Source organism: Pseudophryne corroboree, chromosome 1 (genome assembly GCF_028390025.1).
Source record: "Pseudophryne corroboree isolate aPseCor3 chromosome 1, aPseCor3.hap2, whole genome shotgun sequence".
NCBI lineage: Eukaryota > Metazoa > Chordata > Amphibia > Anura > Myobatrachidae > Pseudophryne > Pseudophryne corroboree.
The window spans coordinates 599,625,951-599,649,335 of NC_086444.1; the positions used below are offsets into that span (position 1 = coordinate 599,625,951).

Consider the following 23,385-nt stretch of genomic DNA (forward strand, 5'->3'; position numbering starts at 1 on the left):
GACAGGCAGTTTTGGCAGTAGCCAAGTCAGACACAATCTTATTTAAATCCTCCCCAAACAGAATATCTCCCTTGAAAGGGAGTACCTCCCAGGGTTTTTCTAGAGTCCAGATCCACAGACCAGGATCTCAGCCACAATATCCGGCGAGCCAGGACTGACGTAGTAGAGGCCTTGGCTGCCAGGATACCGGCATCAGAAGCCGCCTCTTTAATATAACGAGAAGCTGTGACAATATAAGACAAGCATTGTCTAGCATGGTCAGAGGAGATTTCAGCATCTAACTCCAAGGCCCATGCTTCAATGGCCTCTTCCCAAGTAGCTGCAATAGTGGGCCTTTGTGCAGCACCCGTGAGGGTGTAAATCGCTTTCAGACAACCCTCCACACGTTTATCCGTAGGCTCTTTTAGAGACGTGATGTTGGTGACCGGTAGAGCTGAAGAAACCACCATCCTAGCCACATGAGAGTCCACTGGAGGAGGAGTTTCCCAATTCTTAGACAGCTCCGGCGCGAGGGGATAGCGAGCCAGCATCTTCTTTTGAGGCACAAACTTCATACCCGGGTTTTCCCAGGGTTCCTGACGTATATCAATTAGGTGATCAGAGTGAGGTAAAACTTGTTTAATCACCTTCTGACGCTTGAACCTATCTGGTTTCTTAGGAGAAACGGATGGCTCGGGATCAGCCGCAATCTGTAAAATTAACTTAATAGCCTCCAAAAGATCAGGAACATCCACATGTGAACCACCCTCCCCATCAGCCGTATCGGAGTCCGAACCTGTGGGGTTAGTGTAAGTGCCGTCTTCATCTGACGAGGTGTCAGTGACAGCAGTGGATTGTGAGGAGACAAGCGCTCGCTTAGAGGACCCCTTGGACGTAGGCGAGCGACGGTCATACTTTTTAGTAGTCAGGGACTGGTTCAACTTCTTTATTTGAGCAGATAAATCGTCCGCCCACGGCGGGTTAGCTGCAGGAACCACAAACGGTTGCACCGGCATTGGGGGTCCCATAGGGGGTGTTAGTTTATGAACTAGCGTATGCAGAAGCGTGGAAAAAGCGGCCCACGGTGGGTCATTATTTCCCCCCGTTGCCACCGTCCCACTGGGGGGCAAGGAGCCCAAAGCTGCTATATTCTCCTCATAGGTATCTGCGGCTTCAGCAACACCGGCACTGTGTTCAGCCCCAGAACCGTTAATGCAAGTTATATCATGTCTGCTTCTGAGGGTATCAGGTAACAGTACAATTTGTCAGCAGCACAATACCTCTAGCCCAAACCCCTGCGCAGTGTAGTCAGCACCAGCAGAAATAAAGGAGAGATATGGTGACTAAATCACAGAGAAAAATACGTAATACAGTATATCTTTGTGAAAATCCTATATTAGATAAAACCTGACGCACCAAGCCCCCTCAGTTTATAGAATATAGGGATAGCAGGTTGAGTGAAAGACACGAAATGGACACCACTCAGCTATCGGGTGTAGTACGGCTGACCGGCGGTCTCCTGACCGACGCCGGGATCCCGGCAGCATACCGACGCAGGGATCCCGGCGGGGAGGGGCGAGTGCAGCAAGCCCCTTGCGGGCTCGGTGGCGACCTGTGGTCGCCACGGGTTCTATTCCCACTCTATGGGTGTCGTGGACACCCACGAGTGGAAATAGTCCCTGTTGGTCGGCATGCCGACCATCGGGACAGTGACCCGTCGGGCTGGTGGAGGAGGTCATGTGACTGTCGGTCAGCTGACCGGCGGTCACATGAATACCACCCCAGCTATCTTATGCACACAGAATGGGGAGAAAACTTCAAAATACAGGGGCAGATTTATTAAGCCTGGTGAAGTGATAAAGTGGAAGGTGATAAAGCACGAGCCAGTCAGCTCCTAACTGTCATTTTTCAAACCCAGCCTGTGACATGGTAGTTAGGATCTGATTGGCTGGGACTTTATCACCGTGCAATTTATCACTTCACCAGGTTTAATAAATCTGCCCCACAGTGCGCAATCAAACAGTAGTGCAGCTACACAATGTACACAAGTGTGCATCCAAGAACACACTTACCGTATATACTCGAGTATAAGCCGACTTTTTCAGCACAGTTTTCTATGCTGAAAAAGCCCCCCTCGGCTTATACTCGAGTCAACGGCTGCAGCAGACGCCGTGGGCTGTGTGGGCGTCCGCTGCAGCCGGCTCCAGGGACAGACACTAGAGGTCATTATTGACCTCTAGTGTCTGTGCGGCGTTGCTATGGGAGAGACGTCATGACGTCTCTCCCATAGAGATGATCGGGTGCCGGGAAGCGGGCGCCGGCGCGGGCGGCCAGACGGAGCGGCGACCAGACGGAGCGGGGATCCAGATGGAGCGGCGGCCAGACGGAGCGGGGATCCAGATGGAGCGGCGGCCAGACGGAGCGGATGAACAGATGGAGCGGCGGCCAGACGGAGCGGAGCAGCGCAGCAGCAGAAGAAGCGGTCGGGAAGCAGGAGCGGGGCAGTGGTAAGTATTGTTTTAGTGTGTGTTTATGTTTGTAAGCTGCAAAGGGGGCACAGTAACAGGGGGCAAACAAAGGGGGCACAACAACTACTGGGGGCAAAGAAAGGGGGCACAACAACTACTGGGGGCAAAGAAAGGGGGCACAACAACTACTGGGGGCAAAGAAAGGGGGCACCACAACTACTGGGGCAAAGAAAGAGGGGTCATAACTACTGTGGGCAATGAAAGAGGGGGCACAATACTGGGGGCAAAGAAGGGGCATAACTACTGGGGGCAAAGCAACGGGGGCATGTTTTTATCTGTCACTGGGGGTATATGTGGCACTGGGGGCACAACCCTAGAAACAAACATTACCCCCTGGCAACAAGCATAACACCTACCGCATAAAATCCCTGGCAACGAGCATGACACCCTGAGCATGAAAACCCCTGGCACCGTGCATTTCCCACCCTAGGCTTATACTAGAGTCAGTAATTTTTCCCAGTTTTTTGTGGTAAAATTAGGTGCCTCGGCTTATATTCGGGTCGACTTATACTCGAGTATATACGGTACATAAGGACATGAGGAAAAAGAAATGTACATTAATAGTAGCGCTCTCCAGTAACCATGTTAGATATCACCCATGTGTAAACGATATAAAAACGGGATTAATTCACCATAGCAGGAAACAAGATGTCCTTTATGCTCCTTATAGGATGCAATCACAAAACGGAGGGTCACACAAGGATTCTTCCTTCACAGGGAAAATCAGCAGTAATCATTTGTACCATGGCCAACACAGGATCTACAGGAATAAATATAAGTGCCTCCTAATACTCTTGCAAGGACAATAGCTGGAGATACTTATAGAAAATAAGAATTTACTTACCGATAATTCTATTTCTCGTAGTCCGTAGTGGATGCTGGGAACTCCGTAAGGACCATGGGGATTAGCGGCTCCGCAGGAGACTGGGCACAAAAGTAAAGCTTTAGGACTACCTGGTGTGCACTGGCTCCTCCCCCTATGACCCTCCTCCAAGCCTCAGTTAGGATACTGTGCCCGGACGAGCGTACACAATAAGGAAGGATTTTGAATCCCGGGTAAGACTCATACCAGCCACACCAATCACACCGTACAACCTGTGATCTGAACCCAGTTAACAGCATGATAACAGAGGAGCCTCTGAAAAGATGGCTCACAACAATAATAACCCGATTTTTGTAACTATGTACAAGTATTGCAGACAATCCGCACTTGGGATGGGCGCCCAGCATCCACTACGGACTATGAGAAATAGAATTATCGGTAAGTAAATTCTTATTTTCTCTGACGTCCTAGTGGATGCTGGGAACTCCGAAAGGACCATGGGGATTATACCAAAGCTCCCAAACGGGCGGGAGAGTGCGGATGACTCTGCAGCACCGAATGAGAGAACTCCAGGTCCTCCTCAGCCAGGGTATCAAATTTGTAGAATTTAGCAAACGTGTTTGCCCCTGACCAAGTAGCTGCTCGGCAAAGTTGTAACGCCGAGACCCCTCGGGCAGCCGCCCAAGATGAGCCCACCTTCCTTGTGGAATGGGCTTTTACAGATTTTGGCTGTGGCAGGCCTGCCACAGAATGTGCAAGCTGAATTGTACTACAAATCCAACGAGCAATAGTCTGCTTAGAAGCAGGAGCACCCAGCTTGTTGGGTGTATACAGGATAACAGCGAGTCAGATTTCCTGACTCCAGCCGTCCTGGAAACATATATTTTCAAGGCCCTGACAACGTCCAACAACTTGGAGTCCTCCAAGTCACTAGTAGCCGCAGGTACCACAATAGGTTGGTTCAGATGAAACACTGAAACCACCTTAGGGAGAAAATGAGGACGAGTCCTCAATTCCGCCCTGTCTGAATGGAAGATCAGATAAGGGCTTTTACAGGATAAAGCCCGCCAATTCTGACACGTGCCTGGCCGAGGCCAGGGCCAACAACATGACCACTTTCCATGTGAGATATTTTAACTCCACAGATTCAAGTGGTTCAAACCAATGTGACTTTAGGAACCCCAAAACTACATTGAGATCCCAAAGTGCCACTGGAGGCACAAAAGGAGGCTGTATATGCAGTACCCCTTTTACAGACGTCTGAACTTCAGGTAGTGAAGCTAGTTCTTTCTGGAAGAAAATGGACAGGGCCGAAATTTGAACCTTAATGGACCCCAATTTTAGGCCCATAGAGACTCCTGTTTACAGGAAATGCAGGAATCGACCTAGTTGAAATTCCTCCATCGGGGCCTTACTGGCCTCGCACCACGCAACATATTTTCGCCAAATGCGGTGATAATGCTTTGCGGTTACATCCTTCCTGGCTTGACCAGGGTAGGGATGACTTCATCCGGAATGCCTTTTTCCTTCAGGATCCGGTGTTCAACCGCCCTGCCGTCAAACGCAGCCGCGGTAAGTCTTGGAATAGACAGGGTCCTTGCTGGAGCAGGTCCCTTCTTAGAGGTAGAGGCCACGGGTCCTCCGTGAGCATCTCTTGAAGTTCCGGGTACCAAGTCCTTCTTGGCCAATCCGGAGCCACGAGTATAGTTCTTACTCCCCTCCGTCTTATAATTCTCAGTACTTTTGGTATGAGAGGAAGAGGAGGGAACACATACACTGACTGGTACACCCACGGTGTTACCAGAGCGTCCACAGCTATTGCCCGAGGGTTCCTTGACCTGGCGCAATACCTGTCCAATTTTTTGTTTAGGCGGGATGCCATCATGTCCACCTTTGGTTTTTCCCAATGGTTTACAATCATGTGGAAGACTTCTGGGTGAAGTCCCCACTCTCCCGGGAGGAGGTCGTGTCTGCTGAGGAAGTCTGCTTCCCAGTTGTCCACTCCCGGAATGAACACTGCTGACAGTGCTATCACATGATTTTCCGCCCAGCGAAAAATCCTTGCAGCTTCTGCCATTGCCCTCCTGCTTCTTGTGCCGCCCTGTCCGTTTACGTGGGCGACTGCCGTGATATTGTCCGACTGGATCAGCACCGGCTGACCTTGAAGCAGAGGTCTTGCTTGGCTTAGGGCATTGTAAATGGCCCTTAGCTCCAAAATATTTATGTGAAGTGATGTCTCCAGGCTTGACCACAAGCCCTGGAAATTTCTTCCCTGTGTGACTGCTCCCCAGCCTCTCAGGCTGGCATCCGTGGTCACCAGGACCCAGTCCTGAATGCCGAATCTGCGGCCCTCTAGAAGATGAGCACTCTGCAACCACCACAGGAGAGACACCCTTGTCTTTGGTGACAGGGTTATCCGCTGATGCATCTGAAGATGCGATCCGGACCATTTGTCCAGCAGGTCCCACTGGAAAGTTCTTGCGTGGAATCTGCCGAATGGAATTGCTTCGTAGGAAGCCATCATTTTTCCCAGGACCCTTGTGCACTGATGCACTGACACTTAGCCTGGTTTTAGGAGGTTTCTGACTAGTTCGGATAACTCCCTGGCTTTCTCCTCCGGGAGAAACACCTTTTTCCGGACTGTGTCCAGGATCATCCCTAGGAATAGAAGGCGTGTCGTCGGGATCAGCTGCGATTTTGGAATATTGAGAATCCAACCGTGCTGCTGCAGCACTATCTGAGATAGTGCTACCCCGACTTCCAACTGTTCCCTGGATCTTGCCCTTATCAGGAGATCGTCCAAGTAAGGGATAACTAAAACTCCCTTCTTTCGAAGGAGTATCATCATTTCGGCCATTACCTTGGTAAAGACCCGGGGTGCCGTGGACAATCCAAACGGCAGCGTCTGAAACTGATAGTGACAGTTCTGTACCACAAACCTGAGGTACCCTTGGAGAAGGGTAAATTGGGACATGTAGGTAAGCATCTTTGATGTTCAGAGAGACCATATAGTCCCCTTCTTCCAGGTTTGCAATCACTGCTCTGAGTGACTCCATCTTGAATTTGAACCTTTGTATGTAAGTGTTCAAGGATTTTAGATTTAAAATTGGTCTCACCGAGCCGTCCGGCTTCGGTACCACAAATAGTGTGGAATAGTACCCCTTTCCCTGTTGCAGGAGGGGTACCTTGATTATCACCTGCTGGGAATACAGCCTGTGAATGGCTTGCAATACGGTCTCCCTGTCTGAGGGAGACGTCGGTAAAGCAGACTTTATGAAACGGCGAGGGGGAGACGTCTCGAATTTCTTGAGACGGGCCCCCACCGTGCTGCAGCCTTTTTCCTCTCCCTCTGCCACGGGGCAGAAATGAGGCGCCTTTTGCCCGCTTGTCCTTATGGGGCCGAAAGGACTGCGCCTGATAATACGGCGTCTTCTTAGGTTGAGAAGCTACCTGGGGTAAAAATGTGGATTTTCCAGTGGCCACCAGGTCTGTTAGACCTACCCCAAATAACTCCTCCCTTTTATAAGGCGATACTTCCATATGCCTTTTGGAATCATCATCACCTGACCACTGTCTTGTCCATAACCCTCTTCTGGCAGAGATGGACAGCGCACTTACTCTTGATGCCAGTCGGCAAATATCCCTCTGTGCATCACGCATATATAGAAATGCATCTTTTAAATGCTCTATAGTTAGTAATATACTGTCCCTATCTAGGGTATCAATATTGTCAGTCAGGGAATCCGACCAAGCCACCCCAGCACTGCACATCCAGGCTGAGGCGATTGCTGGTCGCAGTATCACACCCGTGTGAGTGTATATACATTTTAGGATATTTTACTGCTTTCTGTCAGCAGGTTCCTTAAGGGCGGCCGTATCCGGGGACGGTAGTGCCACCTGTTTAGACAAGCGTGTGAGCGCTTTATTCCCCCTAAGGGGTGTTTCCCAACGTGCCCTATCCTCTGGCGGGAAGGGGTATGATGCTAATAACTTTTTAGGAATTAACAGTTTTTATCGGGGGAAACCCACGCATCATCACACACTTCATTTAATTCCTCAGATGCAGGAAAAACTACAGGCAGTTTTTTCTCACCCAACCTAATACCCTTTTTAGTGGTACTGGTATTATCAGAAATGTGTAAAAACATTTTCCATAGCCTCAATCATGTAACGTGTGGCCCTACTGGAAGTCACATTCGTCTCTTAATCGTCGACACTGGAGTCAGTATCCGTGTCGGCGTCTGTATCTGCCATCTGCGGTAACGGGCATTTTAGAGCCCCAGATGGCTTTTGAGACACCTGGACAGGCACAGGCTGAGTCGCCGGCTGTCTCATGTCATCAATCTTTTGTAAAGAGCTGACACTGTCACATAATTCCTTCCATAAGCTCATCCACTCAGGTGTCGACTCCCTAGGGGGTGACATCTCTGTTACAGGCAATTGCTCCGCCTCCACCTCATTTTCCTCATCATACATGTCGACACAACGTACCGACACACAGCACATACACAGGGAATGCTCTGATAGAGGACAGGACCCCACTAGCCCTTTGGGGAGACAGAGGGAGAGTATGCCAGCACACACCAGAGCGCTAGCTATATATATATATATATATATATATATATATATATATATATATAAGGTTATCCCTGTATATATAAGTGTTTTTCCCCTTATAGCTGCTGTATTGTTATACTGCGCCTAATTAGTGCCCCCCTCTCTTTTTTAACCCCTTTCTGTAGTGTAGTAACTGCAGGGGAGAGCCAGGGAGCTTCCCTCCAACGGAGCTGTGAGAGAAAATGGCGCCAGTGTGCTGAGGAGATAGGCTCCGCCCCCTTCTCGGCGGCCTTTTCTCCCGTTTTTCTGTGGAATCTGGCAGGGGTTAAAATTCATCCATATAGCCCTGGGGGCTATATGTGATGTATTTTCGCCAGCCAAGGTGTTTTTATTGCTGCTCAGGGCGCCCCCCCCTAGCGCCCTGCACCCTCAGTGACCGAAGTGTGCTGAGGAGCAATGGCGCACAGCTGCAGTGCTGTGCGCTACCTTGGTGAAGACAGGATGTCTTCTGCCGCCGATTTTTCCGGACCTCTTCTTGCTTCTGGCTCTGTAAGGGGGCCGGCGGCGCGGCTCTGGGACCGAGCTCCGAGGCTGGGCCTGTGTTCGGTCCCTCTGGAGATAATGGTGTCCAGTAGCCTAAGAAGCCCAATCCACTCTGCACGCAGGTGAGTTCGCTTCTTCTCCCCTTAGTCCCTCGATGCAGTGAGCCTGTTGCCAGCAGGTCTCACTGAAAATAAAAAACCTAAAACTAAACTTTCACTAAGAAGCTCAGGAGAGCCCCTAGTGTGCACCCTTCTCGGCCGGGCACAAAAATCTAACTGAGGCTTGGAGGAGGGTCATAGGGGGAGGAGCCAGTGCACACCAGGTAGTCCTAAAGCTTTACTTTTGTGCCCAGTCTCCTGCGGAGCCGCTAATCCCCATGGTCCTTACGGAGTTCCCAGCATCCACTAGGACGTCAGAGAAAAACACAAATAAATATAGTGTAGCAAGTCTTTAAAATGATACATTTAATTTTTTCAGGTTGCACGTACAGAAAAACAATTTAAAAACAGCATATCATAATCTCCATATAGCATATCACCGTCGCTGAGATCTTCCTTGGCGAATCAAATGGCACCAGATGTCCGGTGAAGGGGAAAATGAGCTCCGGATGCCCACCGCCACACCATTAGACAGTTCACCCTTACAGCGGATAGATGAGTGCAGGAGTCCAGGTAAAGAACACAGCCATGCTTAACGCGTTTCGGACAGGATTCGTCCTTCGTCAGAAGCATGGCTGTGAGGTCTAAAACTTGACTATTTAAACCCTCTTAACGAGGGGTAACAGCTGAAAGCACTTGCGGCAAAGAGCTACTCCCGCCCCGGGGATCGTCGCCACCGGATGCGGAAGTTCGTCATGCGGTTCACCAATTACCGGAAGTTCCTGTATTTGCGTTCCAGATGCGGCCGGAAGTCGCTATATTTGCGTTCCAGTGACGAACTTAACAGGAAGCATCTTAGTTGAAAGTATTACCATCATTAATACCAGTAGATGGGTCCATAAATTAAATAGCAGCATTATCCCAGTGTTTTTAGTCCACATGGTGTCCATCATTATGCACATAAAAAACATAATAAAAACAAAATTACCATATAAAAATATTTATAACTCCGTGGATCACAGATACATTTTCCACATAAAAAAGGTAAATAAAAAAAGATACTGAAGAGGAAGTGAATGAAAGGAATTTATGTAAGGAAACATTTTAATTCAAATTCACCGTTTAAACCCCTCGGTGTAAGGGCTGAAACACACTAGCCTGTTTTCCCCGGATGGCAAAAAGCCGGACAAACTTTGTCCGGCTTTTTGCCATCCGGGAGAAACCGGCAGTGTCTGTCACACAGGACGGCTTTGAGCCGTGTGTGATGCTGTGCGCATGCGCAGCATCAGACACGGCTTGAGAAAAAAACGTTGTCTGTGAAAGCTCCCCTTCACACACATGGTTTACTGGCTGCAAAGACAGCCCTGCGCCCGCCCGGCAGCTGGACCTTCCAGTGGATAGTTTCGGCTGCAAACCGGCAGCCGGGCCGGGGCCGTGCAGTGTTAAGGGACCCTGACCCTACCCCTCACACTGTTAACTACAATGCCGGCACGGGAAAAAGCCGTCCGGCTTTTTCCCGGCCGGCAAAAGCCGGGTAGTGTGTTTTAGCCCAAAGGGTATTCAAACGGTGAATCCATCTATTTTCAACTTGTGACAACCTTTTCTGCACATCTCTAGTTCGCCATTTTGGGAGAATCACCTGAATTCCACAGAATGATTTCAAAAAACATTCTTTTGACTCGTGTACTTTTTTAAAGTGAGATGAAACTGTATGGGTATCCAAACCCTTGCGGATATTATAGATGTGCTCGACCCATCTGACCCTAACACATCTCCCTGTTTTCCCAACATAAAAAAGTCCACATGCACACTCCAAAATGTATACAACATTTTTGGAGTGGCATGTTATGAACTCCTTTATCAGATAAGATTGACCATTGACTGTGAATTCTGTTACTTTTCGTAGAGGTGATTTTACAGTCCTACACATTAAACAATCACCGCAGCGATGGAAGCCTTTGGTCCTGATGCTTTGTCTAGGGTTGTTTTCCATGCTGCTTCTTACTAGGTGATTTTTAAGTGACGAAGCTCTCTTATAAATGAAAAGCATTTTTTCAGGTAGTAACGGGCCCAAAACTGCATCCTGTTTCAATGTATCTCATTTTAAAGGCTTGCTACACTATATTTGTGTTTTTCTAGAAGTGTCTCCAGCTATTGTCCTTGCAAGAGTATTAGGAGGCACTTATATTTATTCCTGTAGATCCTGTGTTGGCCATGGTACAAATGATTACTGCTGATTTTCCCTGAGAAGGAAGAATCCTTGTGTGACCCTCCGTTTTGTGATTGCATCCTATAAGGAGCATAAAGGACATCTTGTTTCCTTCTATGGTGAATTAATCCCGTTTTTATATCATTTACACATGGGTGATATCTAACATGGTTACTGGAGAGTGCTACTATTAATGTACATTTCTTTTTCCTCAAATGCACACACAAATAGTCACAATCTGTACAATGCAGAGGTTATTACTAACAATAATACTGCACTGGACTAGCTTACACAGCTATATAACAATAGATATAACACTACACAGTAAGAACTGGATGTATATCACAGGGTAATTGTACTAGGAAACCCTGACTAAGTGCACTCTTTCTTAACTAACACTGACTAAAAAAGGCAGGTAGAATACTTAAGTGTCTTGTAAAGTCACAGCACTGACAAGCAGGCGGCTTTACATAGGAGGATTTACCCAAGCATTCCCAGGAACAGTGAGCTGAGGGATAATGGCGCTGCAGACACTGCCAGGGAGTGAGGGAGAGACAGATATGCAGCTCCAGGGCAGGAACATTTACAGAAAATGGCGCCCTGGGGCTTCAGGTCCAAGCTCTATCCCCCTGCTGGCAAAACCACCGGGTACTGCGGGCTCTAATAAAACGGTTTATAGAGAACCTGACCTGTCCCATGCCCTGGTGATCTAGTGTGATCGCCTGTACTGCCACAGTGTCCACCGCCAGCGCGCGCGGCCCGCCTCCCACTGACCGAGCTGGATCGCGATAAAGACCGGGTCCCGCAAGCGGGACCCACTTACCACCTCCCGAAGCGCGGCCACGCGATCCCGGAGAGCCCCCGTCGTGTGTGCCTGACAAGAAGAAAACCGGAGCCTCCTGCTGTAGTTACCTGGCAACCAGGGCTCGGGAGTGTACAGCGCCGCTGGGGAGAGCCGGAGCTGCAGCCGTGAATGTCCACTAACATGTAACACTGGGGCTGCCCTTGAAGTCTTCAATTTTTTCCTCAGAAAAAAAGCTCTTCTTAGGGCTGCCTGGAGCAGCCCCTCTGTTAAGTGCCTGCAACTGCAGCACCAACTACAAAACTGAGATCCTGTGCAGGGAGGCGGGGTGATATAAGAGGCGGCGCTATGCATTAAAGCTTTGAGCCTGTTGGTGCCTCGGATCAAGATCCTACTCTACACCCCATTGTCCATTCCTTGTGGAGCCCAGTGTACCACGCAGCAGAAAACTGGATTTTTATAAGAGCAAAACCCCCACCTGTGCCCTGTGTCCCGGTGACTAGTGGAGCGGCTGCCCTTTACAGTGTCCATGGCCGCGCCGGATCACGGTTAAACGTGGGCCAAAGAGACCCCTTACCTCCCCTTTGCGGCCACGCGATCCTGGAGGTCAGCGGCGAATGTGTGTGACTAACAGAAGGACACCGGAGCCCCCGCTGTAGTTACCCGGCAACCAGGGCGCGGGAGTATACAGCACCGCTGGGGGAGTGATGGAGCTGCAGCCAAGGATGTCTTCTTTTCTTCTAAATAAGCTATAATATGGGCTGCAATGGCAGCCCTCCTGTTGATTGCCTGCTTACTGAATGGCACCAACTTACAAACTGAGCTCCTGTGCACGGAGGCGGGGTTATAGAGGAGGCGGCGCTGTGCATCTTGGGAACAGTCAAAGCTTTGAGCCTGTTGGTGCCTCGGATCAAGATCCTACTCTACACCCCGATGTTAATCCTTGTGGAGCCCAGTGTACCCTGCAGCAGAAAATACATTTTTGAGGCTTCTGGTGGACCCGACAGGGACGGACCTGTAATGCCTGCCTGATGGAAGCAAGTTAAACATGCTGTGGCTGGGGTGTAGCTGGTCCTTTACTATCTTCGTTACCCGCTTTTTAGCTCTTGACTGAGGGAACGTCGGCCCCGATGATCATCTCTGCAGTTCTGACCACCTATTGGAGCCTGAATCCTTCATGCTGGCGGAGCCGTGCCATACCAGGATCAAGGAGCACAGTACCGACTCCACAATCACGGAGTAGAAGAAGAGCAGAAGCTTCTGTGGGATGTTGATCTTCCTTAGTTGCCTCAGGAAGAACAACCTCTGCTGCGCTTTCCCGACAGTAGTGTCAGCATTGGACCCCCATTTAAGGTCCGTGGAGATTGTGGTCCATAGGAATCGTTAGTGGAGGTGCACTAGCTGACTTCTTCCTGAAGTCCACTATCATCTCAACAGTTTTGAGGGGGTTGAGCTCAAGGTTGCTGTGGCTGCACCAATGGGTCAACCGGTCTACTTCTCGTCTATAGGCTGATTTGTCCCCGTAATGGATGAGGTCGATGATGGTGGTGTCGGCGAATTTGATTATCTTCACTGATTGTGCCTCTGAGGCGATATCCTTCACTGTTGCTTTAATAAAAACATTTTTTTACAAACACTTCAACTGCATATTACTACTAAAGTGTAGGAGGTTCCAGGTACACTAAACAGGCCTGGAGAAGGAGAAACGCCCTTCTACATCTGGGGAATACACACTGGTGCATGTGGCACTCGCAGGCAGTGAGGAGATTTAGATATGCGGATGTGGCTCCAGTAGCACCGGGCCAGCTAGGAAAAGTTAAGCTGGGTACACACTAAGCCAGAGGTTCTCAAACGCAGTCCTCAAGGCACCACAACGGTCCAGGTTTTAAGTATGTCCAAGGCTCGTCACAGATGGTTAAATCAAACTGACTGTGGTACTAATTAAGTTTCTTGCGGGCAAGCATGGATATACTTAAAACCTCTACTGTTGGGGTGCCTTGAGAATCTCTGCATTAAGCAATATATATATATAACATGTACCCTCGTTTGCACGTTCACGGTGTTTGTTCATATCTCCCTATCTGATACAGTGCACATTTCGACAGTTCTATGCAATGAAGGGTGTCATGCAGTTACATGCATGCTGTAATGATACATCGCCATGTTGTACACCAGATGTTGCAGTGTGTGACCAGGGCACATATCGCATATTGTGTACCCAGCTTAAGATCATGCCGTTACAATCTGTATGAAGAATTTCTATTTTTTTTTTCTTACTAAGGTTTTTATTACTATTTTTGTTGTGTCCTTTTAAATGGAAAAACAGCTTATCAATACACTAGGCATTTAGCATGTGTTGTGTCCATTTAGACTATAAAAGGGACAAACATCCCTATGGAAATAAGCAGGGGCGTCACTAGGGGGCTGCGAAGCGCACTCGGGTGTCACCATCTCAAGGGGTGACACCAATTTTTTTTTTTTCCTTTTCTCCCCCCCTTTAACTTGTCTCCCTGAGCGATCCGAGGAGGCGCCGCGTCAGTAACTCAGGAGACAGCACCACTCCCCGAGCACCTCTGCACATCCTGTTCCTGTTAGCAGTGCACATACCGTGGGAGCAGTCCACGCACTGAGCAGGACTAATTACTAACTTTTTAGATCCCATTACTGGAGCAGGCCAGCAGCAGTGACATCTCCAGAGGCAGTAATCATCAGCACTGCTACTATGGCAACAGCCACCAGCCCTCCGTGACACCTGAGTATTCACAAGACTCCCCTTGTTACTGGGGTGTAACTCGGATGCACGAACAGGCCCCCTATACAATATCCAATGTTAGGGAGACACTGACAGGGGGCAGAGTATGGGTACAAAGGGACCTGCAGGAGTCAGAGGTGCCAAGATCAGTCCTGGACAGCACCCCTCCCAGCAGGCAAGTGTCGCAACCTATATCCAGCAGCAGATAGAGGTCCAACTATGGATAGCAACAATGAGAGGATGCTGGAGCAGCGGCTACAGGCAGCCACACAGTGGAAAGGTAAGAGCTGGGTGGGACTACTGTAGAGGAGAAGTGGGGGGAAGCAAATATGAGGGAGGGGATAATGATGCTGCTACGGATGGGGGAGAGATGTGATATTTGGAGAGAAGGGGGCTCAAGTTAAATTATACCCCTTTCAGACTGACAAGCGCCGGGTCGCACCCGGGAATGTGTACACGGGTGCTTCCCAGGTGCGATCCGGCTTGAGATCCCTTCAGACTTGCGCCCCCCCCGGCATATTGCCAGGTTGGTGACGTCACCACTGACATTACCGGAGGCTGTGCTTGGAGGTAATCATCTCCAAGCACCGCCTCCTCCTATGCAGAGTACGGGTACCGGGTCGCCTTGACCTGACATACCCATTCACACTGCGCGCATCCCGGGACGATCCCGGATTCAACCCTGGTCGACACCTGGGATGAAATGCCGGGACGCTCGTCCCGGGATATTGTTCCTGTACCCTTTCACACTGAGCAATTTCCCGGGTTGATGCGCATACATGTGCAGTAACCCAGGAATTTTTTGTCTGTCTGAAAGTTGTAGAAATGCAAGATCACACCCACAGTTGCATTATCAGCACATGTGGTGTCCACATCTCCAATACCATGGGGGAGGCAGGGAGACACCGTGAATTACCACACTGGGTGACACCAACCCCAGTGACGCCACTGGGGATAATAAGAATTTACTTACCGATAATTCTATTTCTCGGAGTCCGTAGTGGATGCTGGGGTTCCTGAAAGGACCATGGGGAATAGCGGCTCCGCAGGAGACAGGGCACAAAAAGTAAAGCTTTAGGATCAGGTGGTGTGCACTGGCTCCTCCCCCTATGACCCTCCTCCAAGCCTCAGTTAGGTACTGTGCCCGGACGAGCGTACACAATAAGGAAGGATTTATGAATCCCGGGTAAGACTCATACCAGCCACACCAATCACACTGTACAACCTGTGATCTGAACCCAGTTAACAGTATGATAACAGCGGAGCCTCTGAAAAGATGGCTCACAACAATAATAACCCGATTTTTGTAACTATGTACAAGTAATGCAGATAATCCGCACTTGGGATGGGCGCCCAGCATCCACTACGGACTCCGAGAAATAGAATTATCGGTAAGTAAATTCTTATTTTCTCTATCGTCCTAGTGGATGCTGGGGTTCCTGAAAGGACCATGGGGATTATACCAAAGCTCCCAAACGGGCGGGAGAGTGCGGATGACTCTGCAGCACCGAATGAGAGAACTCCAGGTCCTCCTTAGCCAGGGTATCAAATTTGTAGGATTTTACAAACGTGTTTGCCCCTGACTAAATAGCCGCTCGGCAAAGTTGTAAAGCCGAGACCCCTCGGGCAGCCGCCCAAGATGAGCCCACCTTCCTTGTGGAATGGGCATTTACATATTTTGGCTGTGGCAGGCCTGCCACAGAATGTGCAAGCTGAATTGTATTACACATCCAACTAGCAAAAGTCTGCTTAAAAGCAAGAGCACCCAGTTTGTTGGGTGCATACAGGATAACATCAAGTCAGTTTTCCTGACTCCAGCCGTCCTGGAACCTATATTTTCAGGGCCCTGACCACATCTAGCAACTTGGGAGTCCTCCAAGTCCCTAGTAGGCGCAAGACACCACAATAAGCTGGTTCAGGTGAAACACTGACACCACCTTAGGGAGAGAACTGGGGACGAGTCCGCAGCTCTGCCCTGTCCGAATGGACAAACAGATATGGGCTTTTTTGAGAAAAAAACCACCAATTTGACACTCGCCTGGTCCAGGCCAGGTCCAAGAGCATGTTCACTTTTCATGTGAGATGCTTCAAATCCACAGATTTGACTGGTTTTAAACCAATGTGTTTTGAGGAATCCCAGAACTACGTTGAGATCCCACAGTGCCACTGGAGGCACAAAAGGGGGTTGTATATGCAATACTCCCTTGACAAACTTCTGGACTTCAGGAACTGAAGCCACTTCTTTCTGGAAGAAAAATCGACAGGGCCGAAATTTGAACCTTAATGGACCCCAATTTGAGGCCCATAGACACTCCTGTTTGCAAGAAATGCAGGAATCGACCGAGTTGAAATTTCTTCGTGGGGCCTTCCTGGCCTCACACCACGCAACATATTTTCGCCACATGTGGTGATAATGTTGTGCGGTCACCTCCTTTCTGGCTTTGACCAGGGTAGGAATGACCTCTTCCTGAATGCCTTTTCCCTTAGGATCCGGCGTTCCACCGCCATGCCGTCAAACGCAGCTGCGGTAAGTCTTGGAACAGACATGGTACTTGCTGAAACAAGTCCCTTCTTAGCGGCAGAGGCCATAAGTCCTCTGTGAGCATCTCTTGAAGTTCCGGGTACCAAGTCCTTCTTGGCCAATCCGGAGCCATGAGTATAGTTCTTACTCCTCTACGTCTTATAATTCTCAGTACCTTAGGTATGAAAAGCAGAGGATGGAACACATACACCGACTGGTACACCCACGGTGTTACCAGAACGTCCACAGCTATTGCCTGAGGGTCTCTTAACCTGTAGCAATACCTGTCCCGTTTTTTGTTCAGACGGGACGCCATCATGTCCACCTTTGGTAATTCCCAACGGTTTACAATTATGTGGAAAACTTCCCCATGAAGTTCCCACTCTGCCGGGTGGAGGTCGTGCCTACTGAGGAAGTCTGCTTCCCAGTTTCCATTCCCGGAATGAAACACTGCTGACAGTGCTATCACATGATTTTCCGCCCAGCGAAAAGTCCTTGCAGTTTTTGCCACTGCCCTCCTGCTTCTTGTGCCGCCCTGTCTATTTACGTGGGCGACTGCCGTGATGTTTTATCCCACTGGATCAATACCGGCTGACCTTGAAGCAGAGGTCTTGCTAAGCTTAGAGCATTATAAATTTACCCTTAGCTATATTTATGTGGAGAAAAATCTCCAGACTTGATCACACTCCCTGGAAATTTTTTCCTTGTGTGACTGCTCCCCAGCCTCTCGGGCTGGCCTCCGTGGTCACCAACATCCAAAACTGAATGCCGAATCTGCGGCCCTCTAGAAGATGAGCACTCTGTAACCACCACAGGAGAGACACCCTTGTCCTTGGATATAGGGTTATCCGCTGATGCATCTGAAGATGCGATCCGGACCATTTGTCCAGCAGATCCCACTGAAAAGTTCTTGCATGAAATCTGCCGACTGGAATTGCTTCGAAGGAAGTCACCATTTTTTTACCATGGCCCTTGTGCAATGATGCACTGATTTTAGGAGGTTCCTGACTAGCTCGGATAACTCCCTGGCTTTCTCTTCCGGGAGAAACACCTTTTTCTGGACTGTGTCCAGAATCATCCCTAAGCACAGGAGACTTGTTGTCGGGATCAGCTGCGATTTTGGAATCTTTAGAATCCACCCCTGCTGTTGTAACAGTATCCGAGATAGTGCTACTCCGACCTCCAACTGTTCCCTGGACTTTGCCCTTATCAGGAGATCGTCCAAGTAAGGGATAATTAAGACGCCTTTTCTTCGAAGAAGAACCATCATTTCGGCCATTACCTTGGTAAAGACCCGGGGTGCCGTAGACAATCCAAACGGCAGCGTCTGAAACTGATAGTGACAGTTCTGTACCACGAACCTGAGGTACCCTTAGTGATAAGGGCAAATTTGGGACATGGAGGTAAGCATCCCTGATGTCTCGGGACACCAGATAGTCCCCTTCTTCCCGGTTCGTTATCACTGCTCTGAGTGACTCCATCTTGATTTGAACCTTTGTAAGTGTTCAAATTTTTTTAGATTTAGAATAGGTCTCACCTAGCCTTCTGGCTTCAGTACCACAATATAGTGTGGAATAATACCCCTTTTCTTGTTGTAGGAGGGGTAATTTAATTATCACCTGCTGGGAATACAGCTCGTGAATTTTTTCCCATACTGCCTCCTTGTCGGAGGGAGACCTTGGTAAGCAGCCTTCAGGAGCCTGCGCAGGGGAAACGTCTCGACATTCCAAACTGTACCCCTGGGATACTACTTGTAGGATCCAGGGGTCCTGTACGGTCTCAGCGTCATGCTGAGAGCTTGTCAGAAGGGTTGGAACGCTTCTGTTCCTGGGAATGGGCTGCCTGCTGCAGTCTTCTTCCCTTTCCTCTATCCCTGGGCAGATATGACTCTTATAGGGACGAAAGGACTGAAGCTGAAAAGACGGTGTCTTTTTCTGCAGAGATGTGACTTAGGGTAAAAACGGTGGATTTTCCAGCAGTTGCCGTGGCCACCAGGTCCGATGGACCGACCCCAAATAACTCCTCTTCCTTTATACGGCAATACACCTTTGTGCCGTTTGGAATCTGCATCACCTGACCACTGTCGTGTCCATAAACATCTTCTGGCAGATATGGACATCGCACTTACTCTTGATGCCAGAGTGCAAATATCCCTCTGTGCATCTCGCATATATAGAAATACATCCTTTAAATGCTCTATAGTCAATAAAATACTGTCCCTGTCAAGGGTATCAATATTTTTAGTCAGGGAATCCGACCAAGCCACCCCAGCTCTGCACATCCAGGCTCAGGCGATCGCTGGTCGCAGTATAACACCAGTATGTGTGTATATACTTTTTATGATATTTTTCCAGCCTCCTGTCAGCTGGCTCCTTGAGGACGGCCCTATCTATAGACGGTACCGCCACTTGTTCTGATAAGCGTGTGAGCGCCTTATCCACCCTAAGGGGTGTTTCCCAACGCGCCCTAACTTCTGGCGGGAAAGGGTATACCGCCCATATTTTCTATCGGGGGGAACCCACGCATCATCACACACTTCATTTAATTTATCAGATTCAGGAAAAACTACGGTAGTTTTTTCACATCCCACATAATACCCTCTTTTGTGGTACTTGTAGTATCAGAAATATGTAACACCTCCTTCATTGCCCTTAACGTGTGGCCCTAATAAGGAATACGTTTGTTTATTCACCGTCGACACTGGATTCAGTGTCCCTGTCTGTGTCGACCGACTAAAGTAAACGGGCGTTTTAAAACCCCTGACGGTGTTTTTGAGACATCTGGACCGGTACTAATTGTTTGTCGGCCGTCTCATGTCGTCAACCGACCTTGGCGCGTGTTGACATTATCACGTAATTCCCTAAATAAGCCATCCATTCCGGTGTCGACTCCCTAGAGAGTGACATCACCATTACAGGCAATTGCTCCGCCTCCTCACCAACATCGTCCTCATACATGTCGACACACACGTACCGACACACAGCACACACACAGGGAATGCTCTGATAGAGGACAGGACCCACTAGCCCTTTGGAGAGACAGAGGGAGAGTTTGCCAGCACACACCAAAAACGCTATAATTATATAGGGACAACCTTATATAAGTGTTTTCCCTTATAGCATCTTTTTTATATATTTCTAACGCCAAATTAGTGCCCCCCCTCTCTGTTTTAACCCTGTTTCTGTAGTGCAGTGCAGGGGAGAGCCTGGGAGCCTTCCCTCCAGCCTTTCTGTGAGGGAAAATGGCGCTGTGTGCTGAGGAGATAGGCCCCGCCCCTTTTTCGGCGGCCTCGTCTCCCGCTCTTAACGGATTCTGGCAGGGGTTAAATATCTCCATATAGCCCCCGGAGGCTATATGTGAGGTATTTTTAGCCAAAAAAGGTTTTCATTTGCCTCCCAGGGCGCCCCCCTCCCAGCGCCCTGCACCCTCAGTGACTGCCGTGTGAAGTGTGCTGAGAGGAAAATGGCGCACAGCTGCAGTGCTGTGCGCTACCTTAAGAAGACTGAGGAGTCTTCTGCCGCCGATTCTGGACCTCTTCTCGTTTCAGCATCTGCAAGGGGGCCGGCGGCGAGGCTCCGGTGACCATCCAGGCTGTACCTGTGATCGTCCCTCTGGAGCTAATGTCCAGTAGCCAATCCATCCTGCACGCAGGTGAGTTCACTTCTTCTCCCCTAAGTCCCTCGTTGCAGTGATCCTGTTGCCAGCAGGACTCACTGTAAAATAAAAAACCTAAGCTAAACTTTTCTAAGCAGCTCTTTAGGAGAGCCACCTAGATTGCACCCTTCTCGGCCGGGCACAAAAATCTAACTGAGGCTTGGAGGAGGGTCATAGGGGGAGGAGCCAGTGCACACCACCTGATCCTAAAGCTTTACTTTTTGTGCCCTGTCTCCTGCGGAGCCGCTATTCCCCATGGTCCTTTCAGGAACCCCAGCATCCACTAGGACGATAGAGAAAAGGGCTTTTCAGCTGTAGCTTAAGTGGCAGGTTAGTGTGCTGAACGTGAGTGTGACAGCATCTGAATGCTTCCCAAATTTACAGCTCTGTGAACTGCTAGTAGCTACCCATGCATGGAAGAACTATGATCATTAGGAACCGCAGAAGCACATCAATGAGCTAGAGACAAGCACGCACATGTTCTGCTACCCACCTTTGCTGGCCATAAGCGACTCTCCCACTCGCAGAAGATGTACTTGGGCACTTCCATCATTCACCTTCATGTAGTTCTGTTATGGAGCTTTGTAATGGACCAGCTACTGGCCACATACACCAAGGATTATCATCAACTCAATCCATGTAGGCCTAAAGACAAAAAGGCTTCAGTATATGAGAACAGATTTACAAGGAAGTTTATTTTGTCTAACCTACAACTATTGAAAAATATTTGAAAGTAAATGAAAATATGTGGTTTATGAGGTTGTAAATATATTATGTAAAAATAAGAAATGTGGCAAAAACTTTGTAAACAGTTTTTTTTTTAAAAATAACATTTTCCCCTAAATGCGAGACCCAATAAACACAAACTAAGCCCTCTGATAAATGCCTTCCATCAACACAGCAGCGTTGTTACGCAGCAAGAGAATTATACCTATGTAGTTTATAAAAAGTAATTGCTACTACAAAATCCATTATTATTTAGGGGACAGGAAGCAAGCAGCTACTGGCTGGTGTGATACACTGTGTGGGACCCATGTGAAGGTTTCTAAGAGACCTCTAGAGAGTAATTCATATTTAAAATACATTGCACCCCCTATACATGATACAGACACACATGAATTACCACACACGGCACATGTATAGTATCACTGGGCAGCTAGCTAGGCGGTGTCTGCTGTACGAAGCGGCTGTGTACACTATACTAGTACCCACGTACTCACACTGGCCACGGAAGACACCGTGACCACACACACCGCTCACACAGGCGGCAGGAACAGCAGAGTGCCCCGCAGACACAGAGCTGCCGCACAGCCACCTACCGGGTATCTCACAGACCTGTAGGTCTCTGATTGCTCCGGGTCGGCGCTTGTTGTGCTCCAAAACCGCCTCGCGGATGACTGACAAGCACACACTCCCCTACCCGGAGTCGCCCCTCCCAGTGACCCAACTACTACTGACTGCGCGGCTGCAGGGGCTGGGGAGGATGTGTCGCCGCTTCTCCCGCCCATAGAGTGGCCAATGCGGGGAGAGAGCGCCACGGGAGACCTTCCTCCCTCTTCTGCCCGTGTCCGGTGTAACCTCCTTCCTGACAGCCGCCGCCGCCGGACTTCGCGCGAGTATCAGCTGAAGAGTCTGTCAGATTGGATAAGAAGAGTACCGATAGCAGCAGCAGCGCCGATGTAACCCCTCAGGCGCTGTTGATTATCTCCGCTCCAAGTCCATTCCCAACCTAAGCAGCGCTAAAAGCTGTGTGGATTTCAGTGTTCCCTCCGTGTGTGCTTGTGTTATGCTGGTGGTTAAAGGGGGAAGAGACTGACTATCCGATGGCACCCTTTTGTCAGCGCTTACCCAATAACCTGGTCCTCAGAGCCGGCCCCAACCAATTTGATTTTAGAGAAATCTTGTCTTTATGGTCTAGTCTAGTCATTAAGCAGTGGAGAAGTGAGGAAGTGAGCCTGCGGAGAAGTTGCCCGTGGCAACCAATCAGCTGCTCTGTATAATTTTATAGTACGCAAACTATAAATGTTACTTCAATGCTGACTGGTTGCCATGGGCAACTTCTCCACACTTTTATCCTACGTCCTAGAGGATGCTGGGGACTCCGTAAGGACCATGGGGTATAGACGGGATCCGCAGGAGACATGGGCACACTATAAGACTTTGAATGGGTGTGAACTGGCTCCTCCCTCTATGCCCTTCCTCCAGACCTCAGTTAGACTTTGTGCCCAGGAGTGACTGGACACACACTAGGGGAGCTCTACTGAGTTTCTCTAAAAGACTTTATTGTTAGGTTTTTTTATTTTCAGAGAGACCTGCTGGCTACAGGCTCCCTGCATTGTGGGACTGAGGGGAGAGAAGTCAGACCTACTTCTTCTTAGTTCAAGGGCTCTGCTTCTTAGGCTACTGGACAGCATTAGCTCCAGAGGGTTCGATCACTTGGTGCGCTTAGTTGTTTGTTCCCGGAGCCGCGCCGTCACCCCCTTCACAGAAGCCAGAAGAAAGAAGCTGGGTGAGTATGTGAAGATCAGATGACTTCTGTGACGGCAGAAGACTTCAGTAACGGATGTATAGCGCAGCGGTTGCGCTGCGCTCCATGCTCCCACACACCAACGGCACTCACAGGGTGCAGGGCGCTGGGGGGGAGCGCCCTGGACAGCAAGTTATTGAGGGTCGATTCCGCTGGCAAGACATGCATATTCGGTGCCCGGGCACCGTATACAAACCCCCGCCAGTATACAGCAGCGGCCGCGCTGCGCGTCATTGCTCCCACACACCAACGGCTTTGCAAGGGTGCAGGGGGGGGGGGGCGCCCTGGGCAGCAATATAAACCTCTGTGTGTGTGATATAAACATGTATACAGTGCGTGGACACTGTTTATGGACCCCCGCCATCATAAAAAAGTATTTTAATAGAGGGGCT

General features: G+C 49.4%; 1 protein-coding gene across 8 annotated transcripts in view; it reads right to left on the reverse strand.

Annotated features, from left to right (window-relative positions):
* The window catches only part of PWWP3A (PWWP domain containing 3A, DNA repair factor), a 213,851-nt gene extending 191,442 nt beyond the window's left edge, over window positions 1-22,409 (reverse strand). For 4 of the 8 annotated variants that reach the window (XM_063914332.1, XM_063914325.1, XM_063914330.1 and 1 more), the window contains exons 1-2: window positions 21,786-21,918; window positions 20,960-21,111 (exon numbers count right to left, since the gene is read on the reverse strand). In XM_063914332.1, coding sequence (XP_063770402.1) covers window positions 20,960-21,019 — 60 coding nt within the window. In that variant the 5' untranslated portion in view covers window positions 21,020-21,111; window positions 21,786-21,918. The other 4 variants (XM_063914328.1, XM_063914326.1, XM_063914327.1 and 1 more) reach the window with 4 other exon arrangements.
* Between the last annotated feature and the right edge of the window lie 976 nt (window positions 22,410-23,385).